We start from the raw sequence: 14,617 nt of genomic DNA on the forward strand, positions 1-14,617 counted from the left end.
AAAATGCAGTTACAACGCCGCATACATACATTCCTGTGGGTCCGAGTTGCGTTATAATTCAGTTGTAAGGGGAAACGCTGAAACGCTGAAACACTGAAACGCTGAAACACCAGCCCACATTACAGCTTACCGGTATCTCAGAGCCCACCTCTCGCACATTCCACAGATTTCAAGAATCCGCAATTCATACCATTTGAATTAATGAGTCCGCGTATTGAAGGCAACAGCGGTCGCCAAAAGCGACACGGCAGTCGTCACTGCTATAGAGTGACTCAGTGTGCTACCGGTGTTCAAAGGCCTTCATCCTGCTTGATCCATGCTATTACACAAAGCGACATGCGATTAATCCATGCATCATAATCGCACCGTCGCCTGCTATTTGCCATTTGTTTTCAAGTGCAAAAATTCAGGGCACCAGACTCGTCCAAGGCTCCTGGCTAGCCCCGCCCTGTAATGAGCATTACACGGGCGTAATGCCCGGCAACGGCCAAGCTCTGTCCCAGAGCGAAGCCATGCAAGCATGTTGCACGAATGATGGCACGCACTGTGTGCGACAGTCCACCTCCTCACATGTCCCGCCAGAACGAGGGCAGCGGCGAATAGAACTAACGAGCTGAGATAGGTCCAAAACGTACAACATATAGCAGGCATCGCATGCACGACCGAGAGCTAACCGGCTTTGTGAAGAGCAAACGAAGCCAGCAATCACGACCTGCTTTTTTCTGCTCGCGCAACGCGCCCAACGCTTACCCCGAGTGCAAGAGCACAAACCCCACCAACCCCACGAGCAGCCCATGTGCCACTTACTTGCCTCATTGTTTGTGCAGCAGCGCAGCCTGCAATCTGCCGCAAGGCAAAATTAACACGCAAAAACAACGCATAAACATGAAGAGGAAGATTGCAAGGAACAAGAAACCTATTGATTGGTCGGATAGGTCGGAGGTGACCTGGGGCGCCTAAAGCAAGAAATTTGCATTGTCGAACTGCTATAGACAAGACCAGCCAATTTGCGTACGAGTACTCGCTGCTGGTTGTTTGCCAGCTTTACGCGGCGACCCCGCCTTGCCCGCACGCAACTGATGACAACAAAGCGCGCTATTTAATTAACGACAGTAAGCAAAAAGCCGATTCGTACATAATCTCGTGTTCTCGCATAAAAGTACGCGAGCCGAATGTGTAACCCACAAGCTGGCGCCCCTACTTCACATGCACAAAATAGAGCGGGTCGTCAACAAAAATATTGGTAGCCAAACAGAAGAAGGGGGATCATCACCAAAGTGTGTTATCACAATCCCGAGTCGCTGTGTGCGTGCTGCTTGGCTTGGCCCCCCCAAAGCTCCCGCTGGGGGGCGTTGCGCGCTGGCTGCCGCGTGCTGCACGCTCACACCCAATTTCCGCACGAAGACTGGAGGTGAGGAAGCATTATACGAGATTAGCCGTAAAAAACCGGTAGCGCCCAGGGGGATCCTCGCTCCTCTCCATTCCGCAATCTTCACTGAACAGCATCAATCATTCATTTTCCCCCCCCCCCATTCCTGGATTCCTGTTGCCGGGCCCCCTAATTGCCCTCGGTGCGTGGATATCACTTACATATGCAAAGAGAGGTATCGCAGCACGCCTACATTCCCGACAGCAACTAGCCACACTGTGTCGTCCAGCGTACAACAGCACCTAATAAAACTGTAATACGTGGGCGTGGGACGAGAAGCATTTGCATTCTAGGGGCCGACTCTATGTGCGATTACGTACCTGCCTGCCCGCACACGCACACACGCACGCACAGCTATATGGGCAGTCACGGCACGTTTTTACTTAAGCCCACCGGGCAATATGGCAAGCCAAGCTCACCCATTCCATTCCTGCAACGATCACAGCAAGCAAGCGTAACGGACTCCGCTCATCAGTCCATAACAGCCATCCAGCTAGCAGCGACTCTAAAGCCGAGACACACACACACACACATACAGACACACACGCAAGTAAACCATCCGCACCATCCTTCTGGTCCCGCTATATGTGGGATCGTTCCCAGATCCACTCCTAAACCTGCCTACACAAAAGCATATGCTCCAGCTCCAAACGACAACAGCAATTAACAGCGATAGGAAAATAGAAAGAGAGGTGGATAGAAACCCATTCGGGAGCGCATAAACGGAGAGGAAGAAGGGGTAAGCAGAACCGAAGGGGTAAGCAAGCGAGTACAATATTTAGCTGGTAGCTGGTTAGTCCTCAGCGCTAGATACGTTTTGATGAGTAAATGCCGTTACACGGGATTGTCGATGCTGCTGTCTACAACCCTTTTGATACCTTACCACGGCAAGTAAAGTACCAGTACGGCAGCCGTACGCCGCCTTTCGTCCGGGGGCATGGCGAGGATAAATCCGCAAACGAACATAAAAATCAGGACCTCATTCTTGCTCCACCTATTTATCCCCACATCCACGTGTAGTAACAAACCGCTGGATGGGTCCAGACCGGAAGATTTTCTTCCATGGCCTATCCCTCCTGAAAAGAATTCACCACTCACTCCGCGCGCTCGTCCTTGTCGCGCCCGTGTACACATACACGGGCGTGACATACACGGGCGTGAGCGCATTCACTTGCCAAGCACCAGCACCGGCCCTACGCGAACTGCCATAACCAAGCCACCTGAAGAGATCCCGTCATTATCCGGTTATGTACCGACCGCGATCCTCCATCATGCGCCATAACCAATCTTTCTATGCATGAACCATTTAGTCTTCCTGCTGCCCAGGTCTGAGTGCCGTACACCCACCGTACACCAGTACACGGTACGGTACGGTACACCGTACAATTATGAAAAGGAATGCGCAGAGACATACCAGCCAGGCGGGCAACTATCCGCCGTCACCTTCCCGAATATCGATCGCGCTTCCGTACAACAATTGCATTTCCGTACACATGTGTGTCAGTCAATCAATAGCGCTCGCCTGTAGAACACAGGCGGTCAAATCACGCAGGGGCCGTCGGGCCCTCCTCCCCGGCCACGAGCATGTTATAAAGGCCGAACTCAATCATTAACGTACGTACATACACTGCATCTGCATCCATGCGGCAGCGCAACAGCACGTGGTGAGGAGAGCTGCGGCTTGCAGAGGGCATAAACAGTTCGCCAAGTTCGCACAACCTTTTGCCCCCGGCACGTTCATCGTGCGCAACAACAACCGCCCCAAACTGGTGGTGGTGGTGTCCGAGAACGCAACAATCCGCTGGCAACGTGCAGGCATGTTGCCAAGCCGCTGTTGAGCAGCCAACCAAGCATCCCCAAGTAATCCAAACTCCATTCTTCCTTCATAGGAAAGCTACCAGGTGCCACCATTCTTGCACGTGGAGGACTTTTGACTTTTCAATGATTCAGAATGGACGTGTACGCATACGTGTACTTATTTGGCCGCGTATGCAACGGCCATACGTTGTGCGGAAAACTACGAAAACTGCCATACGCCGTAGCTTGCACACATAGCTAGGACGTCAAATTAGTGGGCCGGCCGGCAATACGATCAAGCGAAGATGACCAGGTATGGACAAGCAACAACATACGTAGATCAGATGTACTGTCCATCTACATCTAGCTAAATACCTATAAACCTACCTACGTACTTTCCAAACAGGTGCAGCTACGTCACAAACAACGGAAAGACGTACGCGACCCAGGTTATGCGCCAGCAGCTGCCGAAGCAGGAAGCCTTGGTACGCAAAACCGTATGGAACGAAGCGGGCAGCATCTCATGCGCCCACGCCGCGGCATGCCGCCGCGGCAGAGTAGTCAACACGCTTTCTGGATTTTTAACCTTTACTATGGGAGAGAAGCTCCCGAGAACGCATTGAAGTGTAGTTAGGTGCCTAGCACGCACCCGTCAAGGCATGTCCACGTGAGCGGCACATGCACGCCATACCATCAATTCCACATCCTTCATCACACCAACCAGGTGCCCTTCTTAAGTCTGAAGTCACTATGAGGGTCATGATCCTGACTGGACTGCGAATCCAAAAATAAATCCACAACGCTACGTGCTGACATTGAAGTATGCAGATGCGCCTCCGCCCATGCAGGAACCCCAGTCCGGAAAAACGCAACGCAAAGCCTCTCAGTGTTGCTGACTCTTCGCGTCTCTTGTCTGTGTGCGTGTGTGTGCGCATATCCATCCAGGCGTTTCCATCATCCACACGCATAAGCGCACGTAACCCGTCCACGCCACGCAAGTCCGCTACTTTATTTGCTACCTGCTGCACTTCCCGCTTCCAACGTCGCCACCGCCAGCAGAGCCGCTGGCCTTAAATTACCCAGAAATATTTTCAACAGTTCCTAAGGAGCTTCCTTTCCCTCCTCCCCCTCCAACAGCTTGCCTCCTCGGGATGCAAGCCCGCCAGCCCCGTTTCCGCCTGGCACGGCCCAGCGCGGCTGCCAGGCTGGGTCCGTCGAGACCAGTTCGGGGCAATCCCCTTCCGTCAGTTCCATAAAAATCCATCAATCGATCTCTTCCGTTCAGCCCTGATCGACCATACGTATGCGTTTACGCAAAGCAGGCATTATAATCTACCACTGCCCTGACGAGCTCTCCTAAAGCAAAAGCATAACTAAGATTCGTTGCACTTCAAGTACGCAGCAGGGAGCTAAGGCGGCGTATGCATGAACGGACATCGTACTTGTGCGCAGGCCCAAGTGTGCAACAAAACACAAGTATATAAGCACAAGTGGATCCATCCACTCGTCAACCATCGCACGCACGCACAAGCCTTAAGAAACTTTCAACGCAAATACACTGCACGACGTGCTTAACAGCAGCAACAGCAACAGAATCCTTTTAAGATCAGCGCCCTTGGTGCATGCAAACCGCTTGAAGCGCATACTTATGGACGAGGACATACACACGCAATAAGCAAAGGCATATACACGCAAGCACGTCACGCGCAAGCGCAGACGAACAAGCACGTGAACAAAAGCACATACGCACAGAAAGAGATTGCTCCACCAATTCCTCGGGGACCTCCCTATGCTTGCCCTGCTTGTAACTAAGTCTTCCCTGTCCTAGGGTTATCCTAGACTGCTATAATCTACACACACCAAAGCATACGCGCACAAGCATAAACACACACATACACAAAAGAGGCTCAAGCAGGTACTCTGCCACACGGATTGAAGCATGCAGGCAAGTATGACCAAGCATGCACTTACCCTCCCAAGGGGTACCCAACCATGAAAAGAAAACTTAGGGTTGTAGATAGACATTATCGCGTACAACAGCAGCAGCAGCAGCAGCAGCAGCAGCAGCTAGCCCGTTACTGCGTGTCGCAGCTGATGAAATGTCTCGCAGGTGCGCACATTCAGCACATAGAAAGACGGAACCATCCGCAGGTAAGAAGAAACAGGTTTTGTTGAGGTGCCGAAGGCAGGGCAGAAGCACGCATATGGCTCTGGAAGACGGAGCCCATTGCTTAGTTAAGCACACACGCTACGATGGATGTGCCCCGGGAAGAGCCAAGCCAGGCCAGCTGATGGACAGCTAATACATTAAGCAGCTATTGCACAAACAGACATACATATTGCGTACTTTCATAAATTCGCACAGGTATCGGAAGAAGTCCGACCGAAGTCGTGCGTGTCGTCCCTAAGTGCGCGCATCTAGCAGCCAAAATAAACTGCCAGTGCTCACAGTAACAACAACATTATACCTCCCAAAAAAGCAGTTGAAGACATTCGACCTCCGCAGGTAACGGGACTAGCCGATCGAATAACGACGACTAGTCGATCCACGCAAAGCAAGGCGTTTACCTGCTAAATTTCTAATTAATCACGAATTAGTTCGCGAACCCAAAGGCATTCAACTTTTGGAAGCGGGCGCGCACAGCAGACTAAAACACCAGACAGCTGCAGCCGGAGCGCGACCGTGCGTCGCACTCACACGCGCACCAACTCATCACATGCCGCTGGACGGTCCGCCATGACGCCCTATCCTGACATCCATCCTAACGTCCAGCATGTGTTGCACACACACACACACACACACACACACCTACAGCGACAGCAGCCGGCGTTCAGCGTGCGCCTTATGCACCGCGCGCGAGCTGAGGCCGAGCGGGTGATGAGATGATGCCCTGGGGTACCCAGAAGGCTAGCTGCACTCAACTAACTACTCTTGCCGTCGTTCAAGACAGCTGGCCCCCCGCAGCAAGATACATAAAATCAAAAAGAGGGACCGAGATGATAGCAAGGAATGTGCTTACAAAGCACTTCCGTCGCTTGTATGTGGGACGGGTTGGTTGGCGCAACACATGGCGTACGTGGCCACCGTACATTCCCCCCCCCGGCCGGCTGCGCTGCCTGCTGGTGGGTTCAAGATTCACACCTTCATGTACCTAGCCCGATCTAGCATCTCTTCCATTCTAAAAGCGAATTCCTCAATCTAAGCCGCATCAACACGCACTCCGATCACCAGCTACTACACCAAAACGCAGCCTCACACATACGCGCACGGGCTTAGGCTGCGTGAATACTTTACGCGCGCTTACAACGAAAAACAAGGCAAACTGCGTTTGAGGCAAAGCAAGTCAATAACGGTAATAAGAGGGGGAAGAACGAGCAGTAGGCACGGCAACGAATGCAAAGCAGTAAGACGGCGGACAAGAGTGGCAGAAATACATCCTGTGGATACATGGCGGGACGGTTCTGGCGGCGCTGCCCAGCTGCTGCATCCAGTCATGCTCATACACCACCGTCAAACACGTACAGAGAGCGCAACGGCATAGGCTGGGATCGCGCAGACAGCGCCTACGTACTTGCAGGCCAGCAGCCGTCCCCTCAACAAGGCAAGGCACATGCATGGCAACTTAGGGTGTGCAAGCAAGCAAAAAACAGCAACTTATGGGGTGCAAGCAAAAGCAGCGCTACAACCGATCGTGAAACACAACTTTCCCTCCAACCCTTTCCTACCAAACATGACGGATGCGTGTGCGCTTTCTCAATCCGTTTAAGGTGTGGGTAAAACGCGCAGCGCTGACAACATCCTGATGTAGACATGTAAAATGGAAGCTAAGGTGGGTTTGACGGTTGATACGCTTCAACTGTCACGCCACCGGCATGTGTCGGCGGGCACGTACGTAACGCGGGCCTGCGACCCTTGTATGCACCTACGGGCAATATTGTGCGGCCGCCGCTGCCGCCGCCATAACGCAACGCAACTCAGCATGTGCAGAGCTTGCTTGCGACTGACGGGAAGCTCGTTGTGGAACAAAACACTGCGTGTGCAACACTTCGAGGCTCCATACGCACTGAGTAAGGACGCCGACGGTCCCATGCTACGTACTTACGCACGCACACATACCCACGTATGCAGATGAACCATGTATGTTCGTACATACATACGGATGATGTGCGTACAAAAATGAAGCTCAAGCCCGGGACGAACATGTGAACCATAGCCGCGCGAGCCTGGCAGCCATGCCAGCCGCCATTGACACCCCCCGACTGTCGCTTATATGTCGAGAGATGGTAGCTGCCGTTGCGGCACTGCCCGCCGTTCGCATCGCTTTGTGTGGTGCACCGCCAAGGAAGCTTTTCTGTGCAAAAACCGCAAGCGGCATGTGGGGTTGTCGCGTGTATGCTTGTTGCGTTTGGCATGTCAATCATCACCAACAGTAACGTATACATTGTGTTTGAGCATCAGATGTGCAAGTGCAAGCAAAGTACGTGCTCAGGCACGCGTACAGAGGTATCACGCACGACCCTGCCCTGTTGCTTGCGTGTTGCAAGGCGCACGCAAGCAGCAGGCAGAATCCCTTTCCACACACACACATGAATTTGCCCTCCCGCCCTCCCGCCTCTGCTGCGTCAGCTGCGTGTGTATTGCCATATTGCCATTTCGCTGCGGATGAGTAGCACACTGATGAGTAGCAAACAACGCAGTAGCAGCAGCAGCAGTAGCAGCAGCTGCTGTTGCAACAGCTGCTGTCGGGAAAGCTGCTTCATGCTCTCCAACAGGCTACCTGAGGTAAGCCTGCTTGCCTCTTACCTAAAAATGCCCGGCCTGCCTATTCGCCTCCCGGTTCCGCCTGCTTCGTGCGCCATCCATGCCACTTCCGACTCAAAGCTTTTTCAACCAGCAGGACTTCCCAGATTCATATTGTCGTCGTACATCATCCACCCGTACATCCACCCTTCAAGTGATGCAGCAGGGCTGCACTCGCGCCGTGCTTGTGGTGCACTTCACGACCAGTCTTCAGGCGGGATGACGCAAAGCATGCGCGTATGCATGGCCGTGTATACTTAGGTACCCACATAGACAGCTATATACGTGTACATGTACGCACATATGTAGTACTGTACGTCATGATGTGCTGATCTGTATGTATGTAGACCTGTCAACGATCACTTGTGTTCACAGCCATTGAAGATAAACGCAGCTGCTGCTCAGCAGTAATGCGGCGGTGAATTGCTGGCTAAAAAATATGTGGAGGTGTCGTCCGCGCAGCTTATCATGTAGGACCGGCACTCGTGGCTTGGCAGTTGCTGTCTAGAACCTTCCCTCAAGACAACGAAACACGTGCTCCGTACACTGCAAGACATGCACAGTGGGCACGTTCACGTGGGGCTGAAAGAGGACGGTGCAATGAACGGATAGCTTGGATGCCGACCGATTAGTACAAGCAAATGCATTAGGAGGGGTGCACGTGCAGCCCGTGGAATAGATCAGATAATGTATACTTACAGGTGCGCGTGTGTATATGTGCATGTGTGTTTGTGCGGCGGCCGTGTAGGACATGGGTGGCGGGTCAGCGGGTCGACAGTAAGCATGAGTATTATACTGGAGTGTGAGTACAGCTGTCGCGCGCAGGAGGTTATTAGTTCATGTGCGTGAGCTAGCTAGCAGTCGCACATCGATGTACAAGCAGACGGGGCTTGATCGTGCACTTGTTTATCTCCGTGAACGCGATGAACGCGGCGAACACCTGTAGCACCCACCGCGGCGTCCAGGATCGCGTACTTCAGCTGCTCAGGCTGCAAGCTGGGTGCACTCCAATCAGACATCGAAACTTTCTGCGCCACAGAAAACATAGTCATAAAATTATTGTGCAATGCTATATGTGATGTTATTGCGCAGAAATTCATGGCTGCTACATTATGTCGTACTTAAGAATTCGAACATTGGTGCATACAGTTGGATGGTGCACTCACATACATGTAGTATGCACTGATGATTTTTTAAAGGAGTATGCATATAAATGAGAAATTTCGGAATCGGTAGTGCTTATGGTCTGCGTACGCATATTCGTGCATAAGCTTTTTACCCGTACTATCGTCAAAGATGCGCTAAATGATGGCTAAACTCTACATTGAACCTTAAATTCATTTAATATATTGCAGCCGGAAACAACGATACGACAAGGATTTGAAGGTAATGTACACGAATGTACATCATGCCCGCCACGTGCGGTGCGCGGTCTTGCGCGGTTTTTCTGTCGCGAAGAAGTGCGCAGACCGCTGTAGATCGCTGCTGCCCACAAAGTATGCCCGGGGAATTAACTACCTTGCTTTTGGGCATGCCCACGGAAGGCTCCAGCACTGCCTGCACGAGCGCCCGTACACCAGTTTTGGAATGTCCACATGCCTTTGCGACTTTTTGGATATCCGTGATTTCGCACCTGCAGAAACAAAATTAGCAAAGGACGGAAATCTGGAGTTATGACCGACGGAAATCGAGTCAGGGCTAGCGTTAACGAGCACCCGCGTTTTCTGCGAAAATTCCGTTACGTGCTGCAGTTCCGCGAGAATTATCAAGGGAGACAATAATGCGGGGTATTAGGTATAAGGGAAGGGACGCAGCAACAAATTGCTCACAAACAGCCGCCATTAAGTCCACAGCCATCGGGGCCCTAGCGCTACGATGGTGTCCGTAACGTACGAACGCTGACGCATCCGCGTTCTAACTTGGGCCACCCGGCTCCGGAACCAAGGACGCTCGTCTGTCGTTGTATACACAAGAAAAACTTCCCCGTGCAAGGTCAATAAGTGATACGTTGTTTGTCAAATTTGCAATTTTTTGTGAGATTTGGAGTCACCAATGGTTGATTCCTGGGAAGGCCCCGACATAGTGGCAACTAGGTCACAATTGATGGACCTACGTTCGCACCATCCTTTCTTAGTGGTGATTTCGAATAATCAATAAATCCTTTGTCATCACGGATGCTCGGGAGACTGGATGGGGATGGATTCTAGGTGGCCTTGGACTTACCGTTCGTACGGCGTCGTTAACATGTGTTTAAGGTGTATGGTGCGCGAAGGTGTTCAACCATATATGCATGCCCAGAAGCTATCTACTACTCTGCAACAGCCAGTTTTGTGCCCGAGAGCAAGCTGCCTCCTAGCACGCTTTTTGCAAAGCATCTGTCAAGCGTATGTTAGCCACAGCAGCAGAAATAGCCGTCGTACGCACCAAAAGGTCTGCAACCCAAAGCTCTCCTCGAACTTGCGCTCGTCATTGCTGCTCCAACCAGCCACTACCAGCTCCACGTCGCTGTCCTCCATGAAGCGCGTGCGGAAGCTGTCCGGCAGGCCGCACGCCAGCGTGCGCACCACCACCACAAGACCAGCCGATGAGAGCTGTAGCAGCGCGACGGGGTGGGACTCGCCGCGCGCCGTGTCGGGCTTCCATTCCATGTCCATGGCCGCAACTCCTGTGCGCGCGCACACACACATATACACAGACATACACACACACACACACACATACACACACACAGATGTTAGCAGCCAAGGGTTCCCTCCTCACCGTTTAATGCATGAATGGGACGCGGTGGGGTAGCTTTACGTGGGGTGCCAGAAAAGAGGTGCCCACTGAAGCGAGCAGCACAAAGATGCACGGTACATGCTATGCTATGCTATGCTATGCTGCGTCCACTGATATAGCTGGCACAAGTTGGAAAGCCAAATGGCTAGCCAGGTAACGCCTCTGCCTATCTATACACGCCTTCATGAACGGGTGGATGAAACAAATCAAGTAAGCAGGTGACCTGACTATAGCTTCGTTATAGCAGGCCAGGGCGAGAAAAGCCCGCGCCTACACCCCAGCATTGTACACCGGCAAATCCATACATGCCCGGAAGCACCATTCTATTCCGGTTAGGTCTCAAGCTCATGTTGCTGTGAGCGATCGTACGATTAGTTATGATGCATGCATTGCTTGGTTGAAGGCAAATGATGAACTAGTGCTGGCTTGCTGTTATCTTACCGTCCCACATCCGAGCCCGCAGCACCTCCACGGCCGCATTGGCGGCCTCAGGCGCCTCAGCAAGGAGCACTTCCAGCGCGCCAAGCCGGAGCTCCCGTAAGCCTGTCATCCCCTTCGCACGATGGCCTGGCGGCAACACGTCATAGGGTGAGACGGCTGCCGCAAATGTCGCTTTCCAATCAATGGTTGCTCGAAAGCGAATAGCGGCTGGAGCGTCCGTTGACGCAGGTCGTGGCGGTGGAGACAGCGGCAGCAGAGGTGTCCCAGGGGCAGCAATGCTACCGCTGCCGCCACGGCGGCCGCTTTGTGCTGGCAGTGGCGGTCCTGGTGCTCCCGCTCCCGCAGCAGCGGCGCCAGCGGCAGCGGGTCCCGGCCCTGCCGCCGCTGCAACCGCAGTGGCCATTGGTAATGGTGCTGCTGCCAGTTCTGCCGCAGATCGACCTCCGGTGGCGCAGGTTTGCTGTTGTTGAAGAAAGCGCTGCTCACCGGGGCGTCGCACCGCTGTTGCCTGTTGTTGGCGCTGCTGGAGCTGCTGTGCTAGAGTGGCCATGATGGCCGCCTGCAGTGGTGCCTGTGCTTCTTGTACTTGGCGCAAACCCTGCTGCTGCTGCTGCTGCTGCTGCATAAATTGTTGCTGTTGTGGCGCCGGCATTTGTGGCAACTGCTGCTGCTGCTGCTGCTGCTGCTGACGCGACTGCTGAAGTGTTCTGCTGTTATCTCCGCTGACTTGTCGGGTGTCCTGCTGCTGCGCCTGCTGCTGCGCCTGCTGCAACTGCTGTTGCTGCAGCAGTTGGTGTTGCACTAGCATCTGCGGGTGCTGAAGCTCGTACGACTGATCGATCAGCAGGGAACCAAGCAAGGATCTTTGCTGTGAATGCTGCTGCTGAGTTGGTCCGCTGCCGGATAGACCAGCCGATGTCGGCATGTGTTGCGGCTGCTGCTGGACTCTGTGTTCACCTAGCAGCAACTCCCGCTGCCCGTGATGCTGCTGCAGGCTCAGCTGCTGCAGCTGCTGTGACTGTGGCTGTAGCAAGGCGGTAGCCTGCTGCTGCTGTTGCTGTTGCTGCAACCATGCCTGCTGCTGCTGTTGCTGCTGCACACGACCATTTTGGGCAATGAGCTGCGGCTGTTGCTGCTGATCAAGGAAAGCTGACTGCGGCTTTTGCACCTGATGCTGCAGCTGCTCCAGGTGATGCTGTTGTTGCTGTCTGGGCAGCTCTGATGATGGCCTTGGCAGCAGCTGCTGATGTTGTTTTTGTTGTTGTTGCTGCTGCTGCTGCTGCTGTTGCTGCTGCTGTACACCTCTGCCTTGTCCAAGCAGGAATTGCTGATGCTGGTAAAGCTTTTGCTCCTGGGGAAGCAGCTTTACGTGCTGCAAGGACGACAGCTGCTGCTGTGAGAAGTTGAAAGGAACTGAGACCGGAGTATTGGCATCTGCAGCCGCCATGGGCAGCATCGAGAGGGATGCTCCCGGCGCCCCAGACACCGCAGCCGCTACCGCCGCTGCAGCAGCTGTGGAAGGGAAACCTGTTGATGCTGTGGATGCGGCTGGCAGCTGTGGGGAAACCGTAGCACCAAGCAGAGCGGCTGGGCCGGCCGCGGCAAACGCAGCTTGTTGAACATATGAGGAGGGTTGTGAAATCTGATATGCTGTCGTGGGAGAGCTACTGTAGATGTTTGTGCTTGCCGCCGCTGCCAACTGATGCTGCTGTTGTTGCGTTAGACCGGCAAGTCCTCCAGGTCCAAAGACGAGACCTGACTGCTGGCCCTGTTGAAACTGTTGCATTAACGACACAGATTGGTTTTCGTTTTCTGCGGGGCCGTAGAGCGCAGGTGGATACGTCCGAGACGTTAGACCGCTTGAGCTCACAGACTGAAGGAGGTGATTGTACATCCCGAGTACAGTTGGTATTGTTAAAATAGTATCTTTGGGATTATTAAACCCAATCTAACGCTCCGAACGGCGGTGGCCTCGTCGCCCGCGACAGCCGGAGCAACGCCGCGACAAGTTGCATGTACTCTGCTAATGGCAAGTCCTCAAACACGCGTATAGAAGTAAATCCTATCTGTGTTGTATTGAGATGGTAGGAAGTTAACAGGTTCCGTATAATGGGCGCTTCTCCGGCGATACGACATCCCGATGCGACTGAGCTCCTGTTTACGGAGGTGTCATGGGTAAATCGAGTTTCTTTTTATTTTTCAAATGAGCTCATCTAAAAAATTTTGGCAGGGCATACAGCTGTAAGCTCTTTAAAACATGCTCGTAACATCACTGTGCAGACACCATGATCGAGCCTTTCTTTTTTAAAAGTTTACACCAATAGAATGTCTGGGCCAGAATTCTCGTGAAGCGACCAGCTTCGTGATGGTCACCGCTTGACATTTTAGGGTGACCTGTGCAAAAACCACTGATGCCTGCCATTCATATGACAGGAGGAAACGACAAATTATGTTAATGTAATCCTGCTTGAGACTAAAGCCCTTTCATGGATCATTTGTTCGTCATCAATGCTCGTCCACACTTGCGCCTGCCAGCCCTACCCCACAGCAATGCACAACTATTGTTGCGGTTCAGCACCACAAGTCAATATTGTGTCAAAACACTTTCAGATGGACTTTGGTTTTCGTGGAATCGTGCCCGCTTCCTTCTGATCTGCAAAAGGCCTGCGAAAGGTCAACGTTTACTGAAACTTAGAACGCAACATCATTGAGAATGATTAAACATGACACGGCAGCTGAAGAAAGACTGCTTCGCGATTAGGTTTAGTGAGTTGAGTTGAATCGCCAAAGTTTCCTCCCGTATCCCTGGTGTACACGTTTTTAGTAAGCGCTAGAGACTTTGTCGTCCTTGGCGCAGCATGGTATCAGCCACTAAATCTGATGGATAAAATCATTTTTTGTTTATATGCTGGTGCAATGAATCGACACAGATCTTGTTACTTTTTAACCATCAGATATGCCGCCGCATCGTAGGCAACCAACCGCCATCAGAGCGTCAGTCGACAGATAGCCTTGGCGCAACTGGCAGAAACCTTTTTTGCTCCAAGAAGCAGTAATTAAGATTAATCCTGAAGTATCAACTTCGATGAGCCCCTCTGTCGGGAGGATGGAACGGCACGGTGCGGCAACGACAATATCTGGAGTTATCCCGTGCTTGTGACAACTTTCTCCAAACATTCACTAAGTATCTGCGGGTACGCTCTTCCAATATTCGCAGAACTCCTGGGATCGACGGGTCGCGGCTGGGTTGCCGAAGGATCAACATACTGGATTTCATTAACGTATATGTGGAAGCTGGCTAGAAGGCACGGCCCCACTAATCCTTGCACGGCCCTATTCATCCAAATTGTCAAAAGTGCCGAGTCACAATA

General features: G+C 52.7%; 1 protein-coding gene across 1 annotated transcript; it reads right to left on the minus strand.

Moving 5' to 3' along the window:
* Positions 1-8,531: 8,531 nt before the first annotated feature.
* VOLCADRAFT_92754 (uncharacterized protein) lies at positions 8,532-11,649 on the minus strand (the record flags this gene model as incomplete). The annotated part of the gene is made up of 5 exons (XM_002952101.1): positions 8,532-8,573; positions 8,981-9,055; positions 9,546-9,660; positions 10,452-10,692; positions 11,247-11,649. The coding sequence occupies 5 exons, from the start codon at positions 11,647-11,649 to the stop codon at positions 8,532-8,534; spliced, it is 876 nt and encodes a 291-aa protein (XP_002952147.1).
* Positions 11,650-14,617: the final 2,968 nt, after the last annotated feature.

The sequence above is a fragment of the Volvox carteri genome (genome assembly GCF_000143455.1).
Source record: "Volvox carteri f. nagariensis unplaced genomic scaffold VOLCAscaffold_27, whole genome shotgun sequence".
Classification (NCBI taxonomy): Eukaryota; Viridiplantae; Chlorophyta; class Chlorophyceae; order Chlamydomonadales; family Volvocaceae; genus Volvox; species Volvox carteri.